The 19838-nt window shown below is 35.5% G+C and overlaps 2 protein-coding genes across 9 annotated transcripts in view; one reads left to right on the top strand and one right to left on the bottom strand.

The window, feature by feature from the left end:
* The window catches only part of LOC124191485 (solute carrier family 13 member 5-like), a 32526-nt gene extending 19597 nt beyond the window's left edge, over positions 1–12929 (top strand). Inside the window, exons 1-18 of one of the 7 annotated variants that reach the window (XM_046584732.1) lie at positions 7097–7541; positions 7643–7780; positions 9264–9413; positions 9480–9595; positions 9660–9732; positions 9822–9863; positions 9967–10145; positions 10361–10483; positions 10907–11053; positions 11258–11380; positions 11465–11653; positions 11722–11816; positions 11908–11994; positions 12048–12189; positions 12281–12332; positions 12412–12467; positions 12531–12612; positions 12684–12929. In XM_046584732.1, coding sequence (XP_046440688.1) covers positions 7664–7780; positions 9264–9413; positions 9480–9595; positions 9660–9732; positions 9822–9863; positions 9967–10145; positions 10361–10483; positions 10907–11053; positions 11258–11380; positions 11465–11653; positions 11722–11816; positions 11908–11994; positions 12048–12189; positions 12281–12332; positions 12412–12467; positions 12531–12612; positions 12684–12860 — 1950 coding nt within the window. In that variant the 5' untranslated portion in view covers positions 7097–7541; positions 7643–7663 and the 3' untranslated portion in view covers positions 12861–12929. Of the gene's footprint in view, positions 1–4661; positions 4791–7096; positions 7542–7642; positions 7781–9263; positions 9414–9479; positions 9596–9659; positions 9733–9821; positions 9864–9966; positions 10146–10360; positions 10484–10906; positions 11054–11257; positions 11381–11464; positions 11654–11721; positions 11817–11907; positions 11995–12047; positions 12190–12280; positions 12333–12411; positions 12468–12530; positions 12613–12683 lie in introns of those variants that run through there. The other 6 variants (XM_046584733.1, XM_046584735.1, XM_046584734.1 and 3 more) reach the window with 6 other exon arrangements.
* On the bottom strand, positions 1436–4744 carry LOC124191486 (scoloptoxin SSD14-like). Of its 2 annotated transcripts, none has more exons than XM_046584741.1 (10): positions 4503–4744; positions 3851–4048; positions 3459–3679; positions 3192–3384; positions 2920–3117; positions 2593–2842; positions 2307–2497; positions 1995–2238; positions 1808–1921; positions 1436–1724 (listed from the first exon to the last, which is right to left on the bottom strand). In XM_046584741.1, exons 1-10 carry the CDS (start codon positions 4733–4735, stop codon positions 1560–1562), a joined length of 2007 nt encoding a protein of 668 aa, XP_046440697.1. In that variant the 5' UTR covers positions 4736–4744; the 3' UTR covers positions 1436–1559. The 2 variants fall into 2 exon arrangements, with proteins under 2 accessions (XP_046440697.1, XP_046440696.1); XM_046584740.1 differs by lacking the exon at positions 4503–4744 and adding an exon at positions 4184–4317.
* Positions 12930–19838: the final 6909 nt, after the last annotated feature.

The following is a 19838-nucleotide window of genomic DNA, read 5'->3' as shown; positions in this document are numbered from 1 at the left end:
ATATTTATACAACCAATCATATCAATTCAGGAATCAGGAAGTATTAGAGGTCGTACTGCTGACATATTTCTCGAATTTTTGCCCAAATTGTCACGCTGACGAATGGTAACACGTTTTTGTTTTCTTTTTAAATTATTCCGTCCGTCAGGTTTGAAGGGCGAGACATGACGTATGGGATTTTGATTTTTGAATAAGTCAGGATGACCCTTGAGAATATCGACGGAGATATTTCTGGGTGCTTCTGCCATTCAATTCGATGACTGTTGATTGATTCAGGACCACTCTTATAATTTGTATTGTTCCATCCGGCCCCATTGTTGCGAGCTGTCTAACACAAGGGAGGGATTTAAACGTCCAGAGAAGGATCAGAAATTTGTCTTTCATTGTTGTCCGGAATCGCTCATATTGTGTCTAACGTAATTGTCCGACAGTCTCGTATAATTCAACAATGGCCTTTTTTTTTAAAACAAATTCGTCCAATTTTGGATTTCGAAATGATTTCTTTCTTTCTTTCTTTTTTTTTTTTTTCTCACAAGAAAGAGACAGAGAGAGAGAGAAAGAAAAATCTTGTAAATCCGCTGTACTCCAGCGTTACGTATGCCGTCGGGTTCCATAATTCCGCTGCATTGTTTACAACGGGTGTGATATCATGCGCGGTAATGGCATCTTTTCGCGTGAGCGACCTCTTTACCCCCCGCCAAACAATGACCCTCTTGTAGGTCGCTAAATTCGTTCAACCGGAGACCACTTTGATTCTAACGATGGACGCCCATCCCCCCTCCCTAACCAGGGCCGGCTCTCCCGTTCTCCCCCATTGTAACGATCCGCCGCGTATCCTGTGTAGATATAGTCGAGCTGGAAGCCCGGCCCACTCTTGTACCAAGTTTGGACCTCCAAATAAGAAACGCCTATGGAATATTACAGTGTACACACACTTTTTTATTTTTCCGTCTTCCGGATACTCCGATCCACTGTCTTGTAGTTTGCGAACACCGACGACAAGTTTATAGACAGGCTTACGGCTTATTAATGATTGCCAGTGTTGTGTAAGGAGCTATAGTCGGAACTACTGCTGGTAGAGGGGCTGAAATATTCGGCCCTTTTGGGCCAGACTTATTTAGAACTTTGCCGGACTCTAATCCGCCGTGTAATGTTGACTATAGCGACGGTAAGGTGATCATTTGTCATCCTTTCTGACGGCGTGTTTGTTATTGAACTATCGGCCCATATAGTCTAGTAGCTCGCTCGGCAATGGATTTGCAGAAACCATTAAAATCGGACTCTGCTCATCGGTTGAGGCTATAAAACATGGTGGCCGTTGTGTGTTGGCCGACCAGAGTAAACACATGCCCAAACGATTGGAGCTTGAAATATAATAGTTAAAAAAAAAGATCAGTCGATAACTTCCGCTCCATTTCATTGAGGTTAGCTCGGCAAATGTCGACATTTTTATTTTGAAAAAATACTTAACAAACAGGAAAATGGTAGGTCGACAACATTGGCATAATCTATACACACACCCCCGTTGGCATTGAAACTAATAAATTGGCAATCTTTTATCAATTGACTGGATCGAGACCGTCCACGTCTCCGCTCTTCCTCCAATCGGAATTGGCGTAAATGAATCCGTCCGCCTCCACCGTGATTCCGCAAATGACAGCTCCACCAGCGTACTCCCCGCCAGTTACATTGTGTCCCCTCGCCGTCATGTTCCTGACAATGTCCTGATTTTTGCCAAATGGGCAGATGATTTTTGAGAATTTGTTACCGCCAATTATTTTGCAATGCAATGCAATGGAAAATTTACCATTGGGAATCCGTTTTCGTACTGGAAATTCATTGGGAACAATTGGTGGTGCATCCTCGGACTGTCGATGGCCTCTTTGATTGTTTCACCGAACCATAGGTTTCGAATAATTGCCTAATTAGCAAAGACAAAAACAGTTAAAACAATTGGACGAAATAAAAAATCATTTTATTAATGATAAAATTACGTAGGCGGTTGCCGTGGTGATTTTAGTGCCGCCAGCAGCTCCTATTACGGAGCGAACTTTACCGGTCAGCGAATTGACGATGATGGTGGGTGTCATGGACGACAAGGGCCGCTTGCCCGGTACTATGAAGTTGGCTGGACTGGGTGGTACTCCAAAGTAATTGGTCACGTTGGGCGAGGAGAAGTCGTCCATTTCGTCATTCATCAGGATGCCCGTCTGCTCCGAGATCCACCCAGCGCCAAACCTGGGCGATGTGACAGTAGTAAAAGTTTGAATATTCATTCATTAGAGTTTCTAAGTTCGTTGTCGTACCTTAAATTCACCGTTGAAGTGATGGCGACGGCCATTCCGTTACCGTCCAGAACAGAAATGTGAGAAGTGCCTTGATCGTCTGGATTGTAGGTAACCGCTCCGTAGAATGCCGGGTCGTTGGAAGTCAGCAAGTCATTGATTTTAGCGTAGGTTTCAGCGGCCAGAGCTTCCGACGACAGATTTTTGGTCAACTAGTTGACAAAGAAGATAAAAGAGTGTATATTTCGTTAATTAGCTCAATATTTTAGTGAATTTTTTATGTTGTAGTTCGGCTTTTGGTTCTGACCTCATTCACTTCGGGAACGAAACGAGGATCAGCCAGTTTGGTGCGCTGGGCGTAGGCGTGTTTGAAGGCCTCCGCAATCCGGTGGTAATTCGTGGGATCACGGGATTGCTTCCCCGTCTTTTCCCCGATAAGATGACCGTCGAGAATGTTGAGAATGAAGGCGGTCAAAACTCCTGATCCTGGAGGCGGCATAGAGTACAATGTCATATTGTTGTGCAACTCCACTTTGATGGGATCCTTCCAGTCGGGGCTAACAAAACAAAATCACTTTTTAGAGCTTCGTGTCTTTTTTTTTTGTTGGGTGAATTAATTACACTATTGCCTTACCGATATTGCATCAGATCTTGTTTGGTAATAATTCCACCTTTTCGCTGAATGTCTTCCACCAACCTGTCGCCTAGAGTTCCATTGTAAAAGACTCCAACGCCAGCACGGGCGATCATTCTCAAAGTCTGTGCAAGGGCTGGATTCTTGACTATGTCGCCTTCTTTTTTCACTTTGCCCGTCTTCTCGTTCACAAAGATCCTAATCGACGAAAAAGTTGATTCAAGTTGGTATCTTCTACAATTTTTCGATAGGTGAGGGGCAAATGGAATTACTGGAGGGAAGGCTCGGCCAAAACAATTTTCTTTTCCCCTTGTAACGAGTTTGCCTGGTGGCTGTTGACTGGAACTCCTTTCTCGACCATTTCAGCCGTCGGCAGGACCAAACGGGACCAAGGTAATTTGCCGTACTCTTGATGAGCTGCCCAATATCCGGCCAGTTCACCCGGTACCGCAACGGCCAAACCGCCTTTGCAAAAATTAACAATAATTATTGATGAACAATATTTATCGATTATCTCGTAGTTGGATGGAAATGTTTACCTCTTTGAGAGATAGTAGAGTTCCCTTTGAACATGTCTTCGGTGGCAGCAATGGGCGCCACTTCTCGAGCATCAAGACTTCGGGCTTGTCGGGTTACGGGATCGTAGAGAGTCATGTGAAATCCTCCGCCGATTCCGGCGCTCTGGGGATTGACTGCACCGATGCAAAAGACCGTGGCGATTGCGGCATCTACGGCATTTCCTCCATCCGCCAAGACGTCACTGTAAATTTTAAAAAATCGTTAAATTGCTACTTAAACTTAAAAAAAATGTAAGATTTACAACTCCAATAACTAAATTCTTTTAGTCGATCAGCAGTACGCGTGAAAGAAGAGAAGCGTGAATTACGGGTTATTTTTTAGAATTTTATAATTAGAACCAACAAGTTATTACCGTCCAATAGTTGAGCAGGGGGTGCCATCTGAGCTGACGGCCGCCGTTTTGAATTTGCCCAGGCGAGAGGGTGACGGAGGTGCGAATGGCGGGTCAGGATCGACTCCAGCACCCACGAAGGTTAACGCCAGCGCCAAACCCACCGCACAAATAAAGCCCACGGCGGCTGCTGCCATCAGCATCACTTTTTTGGACGGCCTGTTAAAAAAAAAAAAAAAGAAAGAACGTAGAATTGGTCTGGTGGTTTTACCCAAAGAAATTTGATTCAACAGAATGTGATGAAATCCAATGTGGAAATCCACCTGAAGTTAAAGGCAATTTTTTTAAACATACAAGTACAATGGTATTTTGGACGACCCGAACACAGAGTAGTTTGAAAATCTGTCAGCCATCATCTCCTGTCACTGTGATTTCTGTGAAGGCTTGAAGGCTTGTTGTATATACGATATTAAAACACGTTCGTTAACAGTCACAAAACGATAAAGATAATTCAACTGGAAGTGGTTTTCTGTTTCGAATCAACCAAACTTTTGAGAAATTTAAACACAGCTGTGTGTAAACAGCTGCTGGGTTTTCTGCTAGAGCACAACACTAAATGGTAGTTCTAAACGTGACAACTGACAAGGTATATAACAAACAAGTGGTTTCCTACTGTTTCGTCATAGTAGTGTAGAATAGCCCACAGATGTCAGCGATTCCCTCACTATCAGGAGAGATGGCGAAGAAGAAAAAGAAGGAGTCGAATTGCAATAACAAGTTCAGCAGTTTTTTGTTGGGGGGGCGACGACCCGCAGGCAGTGACAACGCAGCAATCCGCTCTCCGGCGAGCAGTAAAGCCAACTGCCAAACACTTTGACCGTTGTGTTTGGTTTTTCTCTCTCGCATGTGTGCTGGAAACTGCTGAATGGGGATTGGGGAACAAAGGGAACACCATCAAACGGTAAAGTAATGCCTCAAGGCAATTCCCCTTGACTGTTTAAATTAAAAAAAGAAAATAGTGTACCCGATATAGCCCCGAGGTAGATCGATTCTTTATTTTTTAAATGCAAGTCATGTTGTTATTGTTCCTGACACTTTTTTCTGACTATTGTTGACGCTGGCCAGTTTTGATGCCATTTTAAATTTTTGCTACATGTCGTCAGAATTTTTTCCGATGAAACTTGTTTTGCGGGTAAATTTGATCGCGAAATTATACCTCATTTGTTTTGTTTGGCGAAAGATTCCTTTCAAATGTTCTCTGATTTCAGGTTTCATCTTTCGACGCAAGTTGTAATTGGGAAATCAAAACCAGAAATGGTAATGACAATCGGATTTCTACCAAAAGCAGTATCAGATTTTCACAAGTTTATGTAACAAATTTCCAGCTGTTATGTAAGACATGCTCCAAAACGTTTCTCGTTGGTTTAAAAGGACCGACTAAAGAGCCTGTATTTATGCGCAATTTGTATTGACGAAAATATTTTGAGCAGAGATCATTGTGGAATGCTTTTATCTTGAGATGAAAGCTTCACAGCTCAATGCGACGACACGCTTCCGCTTGTTGGATAATCCAAGTTCCTTTGTCGGAAATATTACAGTTGATAACACGTCGGCCAGCAAGTACTAGCTAGCTCGAGCTAGCTAGCTGCTAGCCTACTACTGCTAGTGAGTCGAACGGAGTCTTGTAAAAATATTAGTTTTATTATTATGACGGCCTCTATGTAAGGTTAAAAACAAACTCTCTATTAATATTTCAAGCTGTAGTTACGCATTACTTTTTATACTGTTAATTTTCACTCCGTGAGTGTATGCGCAAGAAATTTTTATCGTGGGTCGTGAAATATCTAGATCGAATGTTTTTAAAGGTAAGATGGGACTTACCAAAATTCTAAACAGAGACGAACAATCATTTTCAAAGAGAAAAGAGAAGCGACAATTTATCGACAATTAGCGAAGATGTAGATTATTACATTTCTTTGAAAAATATTTTATTTACGATATGTCCTAGTCCGAGATATTTTCCCGTTTTACCGCCATCTGACGCTAAATTTTGAAAACTGAAGCAGCAAGAATAAAATAAAATCCTCGATCGACTTTATAACGGAATTATTTTATTGAAATAATGAAGATTTGATTGATTTGATTTTTTTAGAATAAGATTTGATCGCCAATTAAAATTGCAATTTCAATTTTGAATCGCAATTACTTTTCAATTGTGATTGCGGCTAGCCGCTAGCCTCTGTAGCAAAGGATCAACACGCCAATGTTTAAGAATAGGTCCTTTCTGAAAATTTAATTATTTTAAGGCTTTCAACGACGGAATTTTTCGCCATCAAGGGCCTAATCTATTCGATCTTTTTTTCTTGTCTTCTTTGTCTTGTTTCTGCCAATTCTATCATTCAATAATTCAATGTATACATATCCAATTCAAGCTATACTGACTACAGATACGTATATTAATTCGTTGAAATTTCATGTTTTATTCCGGTTTTAGCTATATTTTTATTCTCGATAGAACGGCATTGCAGTAGATATATTAGCAGCGAGATTAGTAGGTACCGAAGGCACACAACGAGTACATGAAACCAAGTAATAACAATCGGAACCGCAAAGTATTTCGAGCGATCCCGAGGGATGTCGTTGCAAGCTAAGAACTTATGACGACAATAACATTATTTTAATTTATTTTGTTTATTCGAATACTGTGGATCTCGAAGAGTCTGATGCAAAAAAAAACCATCTTCTGTATATATGGTGTATTACTCAATACCTATTCCGTCTCGAACAGTCGTTCAGCTGATCCCAAATGGAAAGGGAAATAGTGATTCCCCGACCAAACGACCAGAGTAGTTTTTGGGATTCTTTTTTTCCCCTGAACTTCCTCGGGCGAGGAGTAGCGCCACTTCATTTTCTCTGCCTTTCTCGTATGCAGAAAATTTTCTTTACCAACATTATTTAATTCCCCTTATCAACTGTTCAATAAATTAGCAATCGCTAAAACTACATTATGATGGCAACAACTGTTATCTTTGATTAAAATTTAAAATGTATGGTTGCATTTTCTTTTTGATATTCTTTCATCATCCGACCCACACATAAATCAGTTGTAGAATATACACTTGAAAATGCGTGAAATTAGCCAGTATCAAAATTCCCAAATTTAGCCTACTTACGCTCCACCTCCGTTTGGTCAACAACTCCAAAAATCAATTATGGAAATGAAAATAAACTTGCGGAAGTTAAGGAAGTTTTATACGTAGGGCTAATAATATTCGTGAAAGTCAACTGATGGGAAAATTTTTTAAATCCCAAATTTCGAACACCTTTAATTTACGGTAAACCATCTATTACGTAATACTTTCTTTTAGGAATTTGCAATGTGAAGATAAGTAAAGCAAGTAGGCCTATGTGGTTCAAACACTCGACCTACTTTATATCGACAAACGACAGTCAACGTAGTCAAACAGCTATTATATTTGCTCAGTGTATAAAAAAGCGATGAGTTTCACAAAGTCACCAACGGTTCCTTAAACATAAACAGAAAAGGAAATAAAAAATCTGCTTGAAAGTAACCAATATCGTAGACTCTGACTGGGACTCCAGTCAGATTTCGTGCCAGTTGAGGTTGAGAAGTCTTCGACGCCGGTCGTAGGTGAATTTCCTATTCGCCAGATCAGTGATTTTTGCCATTTCTCGCTGCCAGACACAACAGGTACATCCACTATATTGAAACTGTTAGCCCGAGGGAATTCTTTCAGGAACACAAGTTATACTACGTATATAGTATGACTATTACATTTTTTCCTTCTTCAGCTATTCGAATATTAAGGAGAGATGGCCATGGAATTCATTGAAACAATGCGAAAGCTTCGCATCACTTCATACTGGAAAACGTTTGTTTTGGTCCTTGTACCATTGATCCTTTTACCGTTACCGATAAATGGAGGCAAGGTAAGTTAATATTTATATGGCCGAAATGTCTGCTTGTTTTAATTGTCACGTATAGGATAGAAATGTTTAAAAACAAACATAGACAGTAGGCTATAATAGCTGATCTCATTTAAATATAGATACGGCGGTTAAACGCCTTAACCGTAACCTACGCGGGAGTCCGCATGCACAGCAATATCTTTTCTATATCACGAACACATATAATTCGAAAAGAAATTCATTGTCCTATTTCTTTCGCTGTATAATTGAAATATGAATTCAATGGTCAATACTCAATACTCCGTCGAAATTGTGCCACAAAAAAAATAGATTCAAAAGCACGATAAACAACTTTTGGTTTCTCGCATCTTAATGCAGATAAAGTCTCTTGTCCAGCGTGCATCACACTCAATTTTATTTAGATTCATTGAAAGACAGAATCTGTATTCATCTAATTCAATAACTGATGATGATGAATATGTATACTATATTATAGCCTAAATAATTGGTATTACCGCAAACTTTTGCGTTATAGCCTATACAAAGGCAATTTGATTTGTTTTCTTTCATTTTTTTCTAATGTTATGTTAGTCAGTTTCCATACTAACAGACATTCACTTTTTTTTCAAACAAAACACGCGTGTTCACGAGATGCGTATGTTTCCGTGGAGAAACCACAATAAGCGGTCATAATTAGGATGCCGTGAAATTATCGAAAATAGTTGGATTAAACTACACATGAATCACTCATACATGAAGATTTCATAATCGATTGAATCGATCGAAAAGCGTCGAAAAGAGCTGTGTATGAGATTGTGAATGTCGTTTCAGTTCTTTTATTCTTACAATAACATAGAACCCACCTTGAAGCTCGCGGCATTTCTTTTTTAATGGAGGATAAACATTTTTTCGTCCTTGGCCTTGAAGTCAGCTTGAACGAAGCTGGAATGCGTTTTCCATGTGAGCTAGGCATCTTAAGTCGTCTTAAAGTATGATGCAATCCGGGCGGATATCCTCACTAGTTTTTCGCAACCCATCGCCAATATATATATATACGTATATATATATAAATTTTAATTGATTGGGTTTTGCTCTTCTTTTAAAAAATCCGCTAAAAACCGCTAAACAGAATAACAAAAAATTTGATAGATATTTCACGTTGAAACCCAGACATAAAGTTTGACATGCGGAATTAACTAAAAGGAATTATACAAAAATTCAAAACCCCCTTTTTGGATAATAAATGTTTGAGGCCCACAGTATCCGACATTAAATCCAACAATAGCCTTTAATATTTTTAATGGGAAATCTAAAGGGGTTAGGAAAAATTAGCAAAATGCCCTAAATTAGATTCTAAAGGAATTGCCTGAGATCATAATTCTTTGAAATTTTTTCAATACCTTTTCCATATCCCCGGAATTTTTTTGTACAAAATTAACACAAACCAGTTCAATGTCTCTGGTGCTCTATTAGCTTAAATACAGATGATTCTTGTTTTTTTTAGGAAGGAAGAGCAGCCTACGTAATCATCATAATGGCCATTTACTGGATGGTTGAAGTTTTACCATTGGCAATCACTAGTTTACTCCCAGTTGTTCTCTTTCCTTTACTAGGTATAATGGATACTGGGAAAGTTTGCACAGCATACATGAAAGTAAGCAAAAAAAAAAAAAAAATGCAAACGATAATTTTAGTTCACTATAATTAAAATGCATTGTAGGAAACAAACATGATGTTCATAGGAGGGTTGATGGTGGCTCTGACTATCGAACACTGTAACTTACACAAGAGAATCGCACTAAAAGTCATGTTATTGGTTGGTGCTAGCCCTCGAAGGTGTGTCGGTAATTTTGATGTCATATAACAATTTGTAATCATTTATTTTTTTTTGCATGGTCAGACTCATGCTAGGTTTCATGTTTACAACTATGTTTTTATCTATGTGGATTTCAAATACTGCTACTACTGCCATGGTAATAACATCAATTACTTGCAGTTTGTAAAAATTTGACAAAACTATTTGTAAGTTTACATGATAAAATTTTCCGTGACGTTACACTAGATGGTTCCGATCGTTGAAGCTGTCGTCGAAGAACTTTTTAAGGTTAATTTCACACGACATTTTATTTATTTTATTTTTAACAGTTTAATTCTAATTTATTTTGTTTAAACGAGTCGTAATTGCTACAATATACTTTATGATATAGAACAATGACGATGAAGAAATGGAGAGAGACGTACACATGGTCCCGAATGGATCTTCGGAGGCTAGCTCAGGCGATAAAACGATCGATGTGGATCTGAATTCAGTTACTTGTTCTACTGACGATTCCGTGACTTATGTTGGTAACAGTTGTCAGCAGCTGGCAGTTTCTGAAATTCAGCGGTATGCTTTATTTTTTCGAATTATTCTTTAGCGTAAATAACTTAGTACCGGTATAATCTTGCATAAACTTATGTCATCAATTTTAACAGTTTATTGCGGTTTATTGTATATTTATTCATTACTCCACCATTCATACAGCCAGTTAAATGTTTCAATGGAAATTGCCAGACTATATAGTACTAATTTTGTTTTCTATCCATAATTTCCACGAAAAGTGATAATTTTTCTCGTATGAGAAACTGTTGCCTTCTCTCTGTTGCCTATTCGGCGAATATTGGGGGAACGGGCACATTGATCGGAAGTGGAACCAACCTTGTTTTAAAGGGAGTCTATAAAGAGTAAGAAATTCTGCAAGTTAAAAATAATTAAAAATGTAGATTGCCTTAGTTTCGCTTAGTTATTTGATATTTGTACATTACAACTATCTTCAATTTTTCTTATATTTGAAAAGTAGAAGAATATTTGTAGCTTATCAATGTGTATAAGGTTTTTCAAAGTTTGTCTTAATTGTAAGTTGTGTTGTGCCACGCTTTTTGTTGTCCAGGTAACTTATCAAATAACAACAAATATGCAAATAACTAGTTTAGTGGTTCGAACTTCGAATGTCGTTTATTAACATACAGAACGCAATCTATTATAGCAAGTTTTCCTTTTTGGTTTTTAATACGTTTGTTGCGTTTTGAGCAGGACATAAAAAAAGTAATGTTTAGTGAAAATCGTTTTTAACTTTAGTCGCTTTTTTAATACTATTTGTGGTTTAGATCATCTAGTAGCGTGAATGATCCTGTGTACCAGCGAAAACTTCGAACATGTTTTCTTATGTCAATTGCGTATGCTTCGAATATTGGAGGCACTGGTTCTCTCATAGGATCAAGTCCACAGTTAGCACTCAAAGGACTTTTAAATGAGTGAGTTGATTTAGTGTCAATATAGAATATAATATAACCTGACTTTATGTTACTATGTGACTATGACTAATGTTCGAGGTGATATATTTGGTTTTCAATGTTTGAGCCTGCATGCTTCTGCTTTTACCCAAACCGTAACATAGAAATACACTAATAAATTTTATGACTGCTACAAATAATCAATTAAATTAATGAAATAAATAGATTGTACGGATCAGCTCCAGGATTGAACTTTGCTTCGTGGATGGGTTTCAATGTTCCAGGAATGCTTATCAACACTTTTCTTGCGTGGATTTGGCTCCAGTATATATTTCTTGGATTCAGAAGGTAATAAGCTAGAGTAAATATAATCTTTTAAAAGTTATGATTTTTTTTAAGCCTAGGTACATAGATTTTTTGGCATTTATCTAGAGAAACGACAGACGAAAACAGTAAAACGGCAGTCATTCAAAGATTAATTCGGAAAAAATACGAAGAATTGGGACCAATGACTTTCCATGAATTGGCGACACTGATTCTATTCATATTGTGCGTTCTTCTGTGGTTTTTCCGGGACCCACAGTTCATTCATGGGTGGTCCAATTACTTGCCCGTTGAAGTGTAATTATATAATCTAGAATGTAAAATCAGATAAAAGATTTCTGATATATTTTTAATAATTCTTACAGAGAAATAGACGATGCGACGGCAGTTATGGCAATTGTCATGTTTCTCTTCATTATTCCAGCGAAGCCACAGTTTTGGTCCAGTAACGTGGATAAAGGTGTTGTACCCAGTTCAAATATCTGATACACATAGTTCGTATAAGTGAACATTGGCATTTAATATAATTCTATTTGAATTTGTCTCTCCAGAGAATGGGGTCCATAAACCAAGTCCTGCTCTTTTAGAATGGAAATATGTACAGGACAATCTACCTTGGGGAATTGTTCTCCTTTTAGGTGAAAAATTTATTTTTTTCTTCTTTTTTCAATGATCGAAATCGTTTTTAAAGGAGGTGGCTTCGCTTTATCTGACGCGTCTAAGATTTCTGGACTGTCCAAATGGCTTGTGGATCAATTGGGCGGATTAAGTTCCTTACCTCCGTTTGTCGTCATGTTGATCATTTGCATAATGACAGCCACCATTACTGAAGTGTACAAAACACTTAATTTTTATTAATAAAACCATTTGAAGTTTTTGTTTCTTTTGCTTGTGAGAATAACAGATTCATGTCTATTAATATAGAGCTTCAAACACAGCCACTGCCAACATTCTCTTGCCGATCCTTTCTGAAATGGTATGTTGCAAATTATTCGAATTCTCTAACATAGCGGAAATTGTACTACAAATAATAAAATTTATAATGATTAAAATAGGCTGTAACTGTAAAGGTCAACCCACTTTACCTGATGTTACCGGCTACGGTCACTTGGTAAGCAACAGATTGTGTTTCTTTGTTAATCACGCATTAATTTTGCTTGGCATTTTTTTTTAGTTCTTACGCATTTATGCTTCCAGTTGCCACTCCTCCAAACGCAATAGTATTTGCTGCCGGAAGAATGAATACAGTCGACATGGTAATAACGTAACAACATTATTTTGCTTCACACATTGATTGCACCCGTGCTATAAATATTTTTTTCTTAAGGTCAAAGCCGGGTTTTTCATGAATATAATGTGCGTCGTTGTTATTTGTCTGATGATGGTGAGTTTCGGTGGTCTAATTTTCCAATTTGATGGTTCCCTCCCAGATTGGGCAGTCCCGACACTCCCCAATGTTACAAATGAAACAATGCAATCGTTTTTTTTAAACTGCACTATTTAGTGAATTCACTCACGATTTCGTGATAGGAGAGGAGATAAAATTGGATGAATAAACAACAGTGAATACTAATTCATTTTCAAATACGTTTTATTTCTATTTTTTCTTTTTCATTATTGAATAAAGTAAAGATTTTAAAATTGAAAATTTACTTTTCTTTCAACATCAATGCAATCTATCACATATAAAGAGTATTCTAGTGTTTTTATGGTAGAATAGGTTATTCCACATTAATTATCGCTAATTATAGGAACACAATAATGTAATTTATATGTGATAGCCAGGATAGGTCTCCAGTACGATTTCATCGATTTCAATGTGACGGTAGAAAATATAGGAAAATCATCAAAAATATAGTCAGTGTTAATTTAACTAAAAAAATAATAAGATATTCGTGATCCTCGTCGAATTTTGGGTCGATTTCATGTGTCGGTAGAAAATATAGGAAAACGTCAAAAAATCTTCCAGGAACTGCGAAAAAACATTTTTATGAGATTGAAATTAATATAATATTTTTTTCAGTTGTTAAAACCATTTCTTTATAACAGGATGTGTTAATCGATGCCCAATACACCATTTCAAGTGTATTGAATCAATAAATTCATAAAGCAATTCATCAAGAAATAGTTTTAGAAAAATGGTTCTTAGAATATCTTCCAGGAACTGCGAAAAAACACCTTTATGAGATTGAAATTAATATAATTTTTTTCAGTTGTTAAAACCATTTATTTATTACAGGATGTGTTTATCGATGTCCAATACACCATTTCAAGTGTATTGAATCAATAAATTCATAAAGCAATTCATGAAGAAATAGTTTTAGAAAAATGGTTCATAGAAAATCTTCCAGGAACTGCGGAAAAACATTTTTATAAGATTGAAATTAATATAATATTTTTTTCAGTTGTTAAAACCATTTCTTTATTACAGGATATGTTAATCGATGTCCAATACACCATTTCAAGTGTATTGAATCAATAAATTCATAAAGCAATTCATGAAGAAATAGTTTTAGAAAAATGGTTCATAGATTCCAGGAACTGCGAAAAAACACTTTTATGAGATTGAAATTAATATAATTTTTTTTCAGTTGTTAAAACCATTTCTTTATAACAGGATATGTTAATCGATGTCCAATACACCATTTCAAGTGTATTGAATCAATAAATTCATAAAGCAATTCATGAAGAAATAGTTTTAGAAAAATGGTTCATAGAAAATCTTCCAGGAACTGCGAAAAAACATTTTTATGAGATTGAAATTAATATAATATTTTTTTCAGTTGTTAAAACCATTTCTTTATTACAGGATATGTTAATCGATGTCCAATACACCATTTCAAGTGTATTGAATCAATAAATTCATAAAGCAATTCATGGAGAAACAGTTTTAGAAAAATGGTTCATAGAAAATCTTCCAGGAACTGCGAAAAAACACTTTTATGAGATTGAAATTAATATAATTTTTTTTCAGTTGTTAAAACCATTTCTTTATTACAGGATGTGTTAATCGATGTCCAATACACCATTTCAAGTGTATTGAATCAATAAATTCATAAAGCAATTCATGAAGAAATAGTTTTAGAAAAATGGTTCATAGAAAATCTTTCAGGAACTGCGAAAAAACATTTTTATAAGATTGAAATTAATATAATATTTTTTTCAGTTGTTAAAAACCATTTCTTTATTACAGGATGTGTTAATCTATGTCCAATACACCATTTCAAGTGTATTGAATCAATAAAATCATAAAGCAATTCATGAAGAAATATTTTTAGAAAAATGGTTCATAGATTCCAGGAACTGCGAAAAAACACTTTTATGAGATTGAAATTAAAATAATTTTTTTTCAGTTGTTCTACACTAATTAAACATGAAAAATACCATTAAATGTGATAGGAAAGGTCTCCACCACGATTTGGAAATATTTCATGCTAGATGTTTGGGACGTTTTTTGGTATTTCTTCAACACCAATGCAACCTGTCACATGTAATGAATTTTCTCTTTTCATAATTGTAAAACAGAGTATTCTACACTGATTCAACATGAAAAATATCATTTCATGTGATAGGAAAGGTCTTCACCACGATTTAGAAATATTTCATGCTAAATGTTTGGGACGTTTTTTGGTATTTCTTCAACACCAATGCAACCTGTCACATGTAATGAGTCTTCTCTTATAATTATTGTAAAATAGAGTATTCTACACTGATTCAACATGAAAAATACCATTACATGTGATAGGAAAGGTCTCCACCACGATTTGGAAATATTTCATGCTAGATGTTTGGGACGTTTTTTGGTATTTCTTCAACACCAATGCAACCTGTCACATGTAATGAGTCTTCTCTTATAATTATTGTAAAATAGAGTATTCTACACTGATTCAACATGAAAAATCCCATTACATGTGATAGGAAAGGTCTCCGCAACGATTTGGAAATATTTCATGCTAGATGTTTAGGACGTTTTTTGGTATTTCTTCAACACCAATCCAACCTGTTACATGTAATGAGTTTTCTCTTATAATTATTGTAAAATAGAGTATTCTACACTAATTAAACATGAAAAATGCTAATAAACGTGATAGGAAAGGTCTCCACCACGTTTTGGAAATATTTCAGGCTAGATGTTTGGGACGTTTTTTTGGTATTTCTTCAACACCAATGAAACCTTTCACATGTTCTGAGTTTCTTCTTATAATTATTGTAAAATAGAGTATTCTATACTGATTCAACACGAAAAATACTAAAACATGTGATAGGAAAGGTCTCCACCACGATTTTGAAATATTTCAGTGTAGATGTTTGGGACGTTTTTTTGGTATTTCTTCAACACCAATGCAACCTGTCACATATAATGAATTTTCTCTTATAATTATTGTAAAACAGATTATTATACACTGATTCAACATGAAAAATACCATTATATGTGATAGGAAAGGTCTCCACCACGATTTTGAAATATTTCAGGCTAGATGTTTGGGACGTTTTTTTGGTATTTCTTCAACACCAATGCAACCTGTCACATATAATGAATTTTCTCTTATAATTATTGTAAAACAGAGTATTATACACTGAATCAACATGAAAAATACCATTATATGTGAAAGGAAAGGTCTCCACCACGATCTCGAAATATTTCAGGCTAGATGTTTGGGACGTTTTTTTGGTATTTCTTCAACACCAATACAACCTGTCACATGTTCTGAGTTTCTTCTGATAATTATTGTAAAATAGAGTATTCTTTACTTATTTAACACAAAGAATACTAAAACATGTGATAGGAAAGGTCTCCACCACGATTTTGAAATATTTCAGGCTACATGTTTGGAACGTTTTTTTGGTATTTCTTCAACACCAATGCAACCTGTCACATATAATGAATTTTCTCTTATAATTATTGTAAAACAGAGTATTATACACTGATTCAACATGAAAAATACCATTATATGTGAAAGGAAAGGTCTCCACCACGATTTCGAAATATTTCAGGCTAGATGTTTGGGACGTTTTTTGGTATTTCTTCAACACCAATGCAACCTGTCACATGTAATTAGTCTTCTCTTATAATTATTGTAAAATAGAGTATTCTACACTGATTCAACATGAAAAATACCATTACATGTGATAGGAAAGGTCTCCACCACGATTTGGAAATATTTCATGCTAGATGTTTGGGACGTTTTTTGGTATTTCTTCAACACCAATGCAACCTGTCACATGTAATGAGTCTTCTCTTATAATTATTGTAAAATAGAGTATTCTACACTGATTCAACATGAAAAATCCCATTACATGTGATAGGAAAGGTCTCCGCAACGATTTGGAAATATTTCATGCTAGATGTTTAGGACGTTTTTTGGTATTTCTTCAACACCAATACAACCTGTCACATGTTCTGAGTTTCTTCTGATAATTATTGTAAAATAGAGTATTCTTTACTTATTTAACACAAAGAATACTAAAACATGTGATAGGAAAGGTCTCCACCACGATTTTGAAATATTTCAGGCTAGATGTTTGGGACGTTTTTTTGGTATTTCTTCAACACCAATGCAACCTGTCACATATAATGAATTTTCTCTTATAATTATTGTAAAACAGAGTATTATACACTGAATCAACATGAAAAATACCATTATATGTGAAAGGAAAGGTCTCCACCACGATCTCGAAATATTTCAGGCTAGATGTTTGGGACGTTTTTTTGGTATTTCTTCAACACCAATGAAACCTTTCACATGTTCTGAGTTTCTTCTTATAATTATTGTAAAATAGAGTATTCTATACTGATTCAACACGAAAAATACTAAAACATGTGATAGGAAAGGTCTCCACCACGATTTTGAAATATTTCAGTGTAGATGTTTGGGACGTTTTTTTGGTATTTCTTCAACACCAATGCAACCTGTCACATATAATGAATTTTCTCTTATAATTATTGTAAAACAGATTATTATACACTGATTCAACATGAAAAATACCATTATATGTGATAGGAAAGGTCTCCACCACGATTTTGAAATATTTCAGGCTAGATGTTTGGGACGTTTTTTTGGTATTTCTTCAACACCAATGCAACCTGTCACATATAATGAATTTTCTCTTATAATTATTGTAAAACAGAGTATTATACACTGAATCAACATGAAAAATACCATTATATGTGAAAGGAAAGGTCTCCACCACGATCTCGAAATATTTCAGGCTAGATGTTTGGGACGTTTTTTTGGTATTTCTTCAACACCAATACAACCTGTCACATGTTCTGAGTTTCTTCTGATAATTATTGTAAAATAGAGTATTCTTTACTTATTTAACACAAAGAATACTAAAACATGTGATAGGAAAGGTCTCCACCACGATTTTGAAATATTTCAGGCTACATGTTTGGAACGTTTTTTTGGTATTTCTTCAACACCAATGCAACCTGTCACATATAATGAATTTTCTCTTATAATTATTGTAAAACAGAGTATTATACACTGATTCAACATGAAAAATACCATTATATGTGAAAGGAAAGGTCTCCACCACGATTTCGAAATATTTCAGGCTAGATGTTTGGGACGTTTTTTGGTATTTCTTCAACACCAATGCAACCTGTCACATGTAATTAGTCTTCTCTTATAATTATTGTAAAATAGAGTATTCTACACTGATTCAACATGAAAAATACCATTACATGTGATAGGAAAGGTCTCCACCACGATTTGGAAATATTTCATGCTAGATGTTTGGGACGTTTTTTGGTATTTCTTCAACACCAATGCAACCTGTCACATGTAATGAGTCTTCTCTTATAATTATTGTAAAATAGAGTATTCTACACTGATTCAACATGAAAAATCCCATTACATGTGATAGGAAAGGTCTCCGCAACGATTTGGAAATATTTCATGCTAGATGTTTAGGACGTTTTTTGGTATTTCTTCAACACCAATACAACCTGTCACATGTTCTGAGTTTCTTCTGATAATTATTGTAAAATAGAGTATTCTTTACTTATTTAACACAAAGAATACTAAAACATGTGATAGGAAAGGTCTCCACCACGATTTTGAAATATTTCAGGCTAGATGTTTGGGACGTTTTTTTGGTATTTCTTCAACACCAATGCAACCTGTCACATATAATGAATTTTCTCTTATAATTATTGTAAAACAGAGTATTATACACTGAATCAACATGAAAAATACCATTATATGTGAAAGGAAAGGTCTCCACCACGATCTCGAAATATTTCAGGCTAGATGTTTGGGACGTTTTTTTGGTATTTCTTCAACACCAATACAACCTGTCACATGTTCTGAGTTTCTTCTGATAATTATTGTAAAATAGAGTATTCTTTACTTATTTAACACAAAGAATACTAAAACATGTGATAGGAAAGGTCTCCACCACGATTTTGAAATATTTCAGGCTACATGTTTGGAACGTTTTTTTGGTATTTCTTCAACACCAATGCAACCTGTCACATGTAATGAGTCTTCTCTTATAATTATTGTAAAATAGAGTATTCTACACTGATTCAACATGAAAAATACCATTACATGTGATAGGAAAGGTCTCCACCACGATTTGGAAATATTTCATGCTAGATGTTTGGGACGTTTTTTGGTATTTCTTCAACACCAATGCAACCTGTCACATGTAATGAGTCTTCTCTTATAATTATTGTAAAATAGAGTATTCTACACTGATTCAACATGAAAAATCCCATTACATGTGATAGGAAAGGTCTCCGCAACGATTTGGAAATATTTCATGCTAGATGTTTAGGACGTTTTTTGGTATTTCTTCAACACCAATCCAACCTGTTACATGTTCTGAGTTTCTTCTGATAATTATTGTAAAATAGAGTATTCTTTACTTATTTAACACAAAGAATACTAAAACATGTGATAGGAAAGGTCTCCACCACGATTTTGAAATATTTCAGGCTACATGTTTGGAACGTTTTTTTGGTATTTCTTCAACACCAATGCAACCTGTCACATGTAATGAGTCTTCTCTTATAATTATTGTAAAATAGAGTATTCTACACTGATTCAACATGAAAAATACCATTACATGTGATAGGAAAGGTCTCCACCACGATTTTGAAATATTTAAGGCTACATGTTTGGAACGTTTTTTTGGTATTTCTTCAACACCAATGCAACCTGTCACATGTAATGAGTCTTCTCTTATAATTATTGTAAAATAGAGTATTCTACACTGATTCAACATGAAAAATCCCATTACATGTGATAGGAAAGGTCTCCGCAACGATTTGGAAATATTTCATGCTAGATGTTTGGGACGGTTTTTTGGTATTTCTTCAACACCAATGCAACCTGTCACATATAATGAATTTTCTCTTATAATTATTGTAAAACAGAGTATTATACACTGAATCAACATGAAAAATACCATTATATGTGAAAGGAAAGGTCTCCACCACGATCTCGAAATATTTCAGGCTAGATGTTTGGGA

This window comes from Daphnia pulex, chromosome 3 (assembly GCF_021134715.1).
Source record: "Daphnia pulex isolate KAP4 chromosome 3, ASM2113471v1".
Lineage (NCBI taxonomy): Eukaryota > Metazoa > Arthropoda > Branchiopoda > Diplostraca > Daphniidae > Daphnia > Daphnia pulex.
The sequence above is the reverse complement of the archived record's forward strand: the minus strand, read 5'-3'. Positions and strand labels throughout refer to the sequence as shown.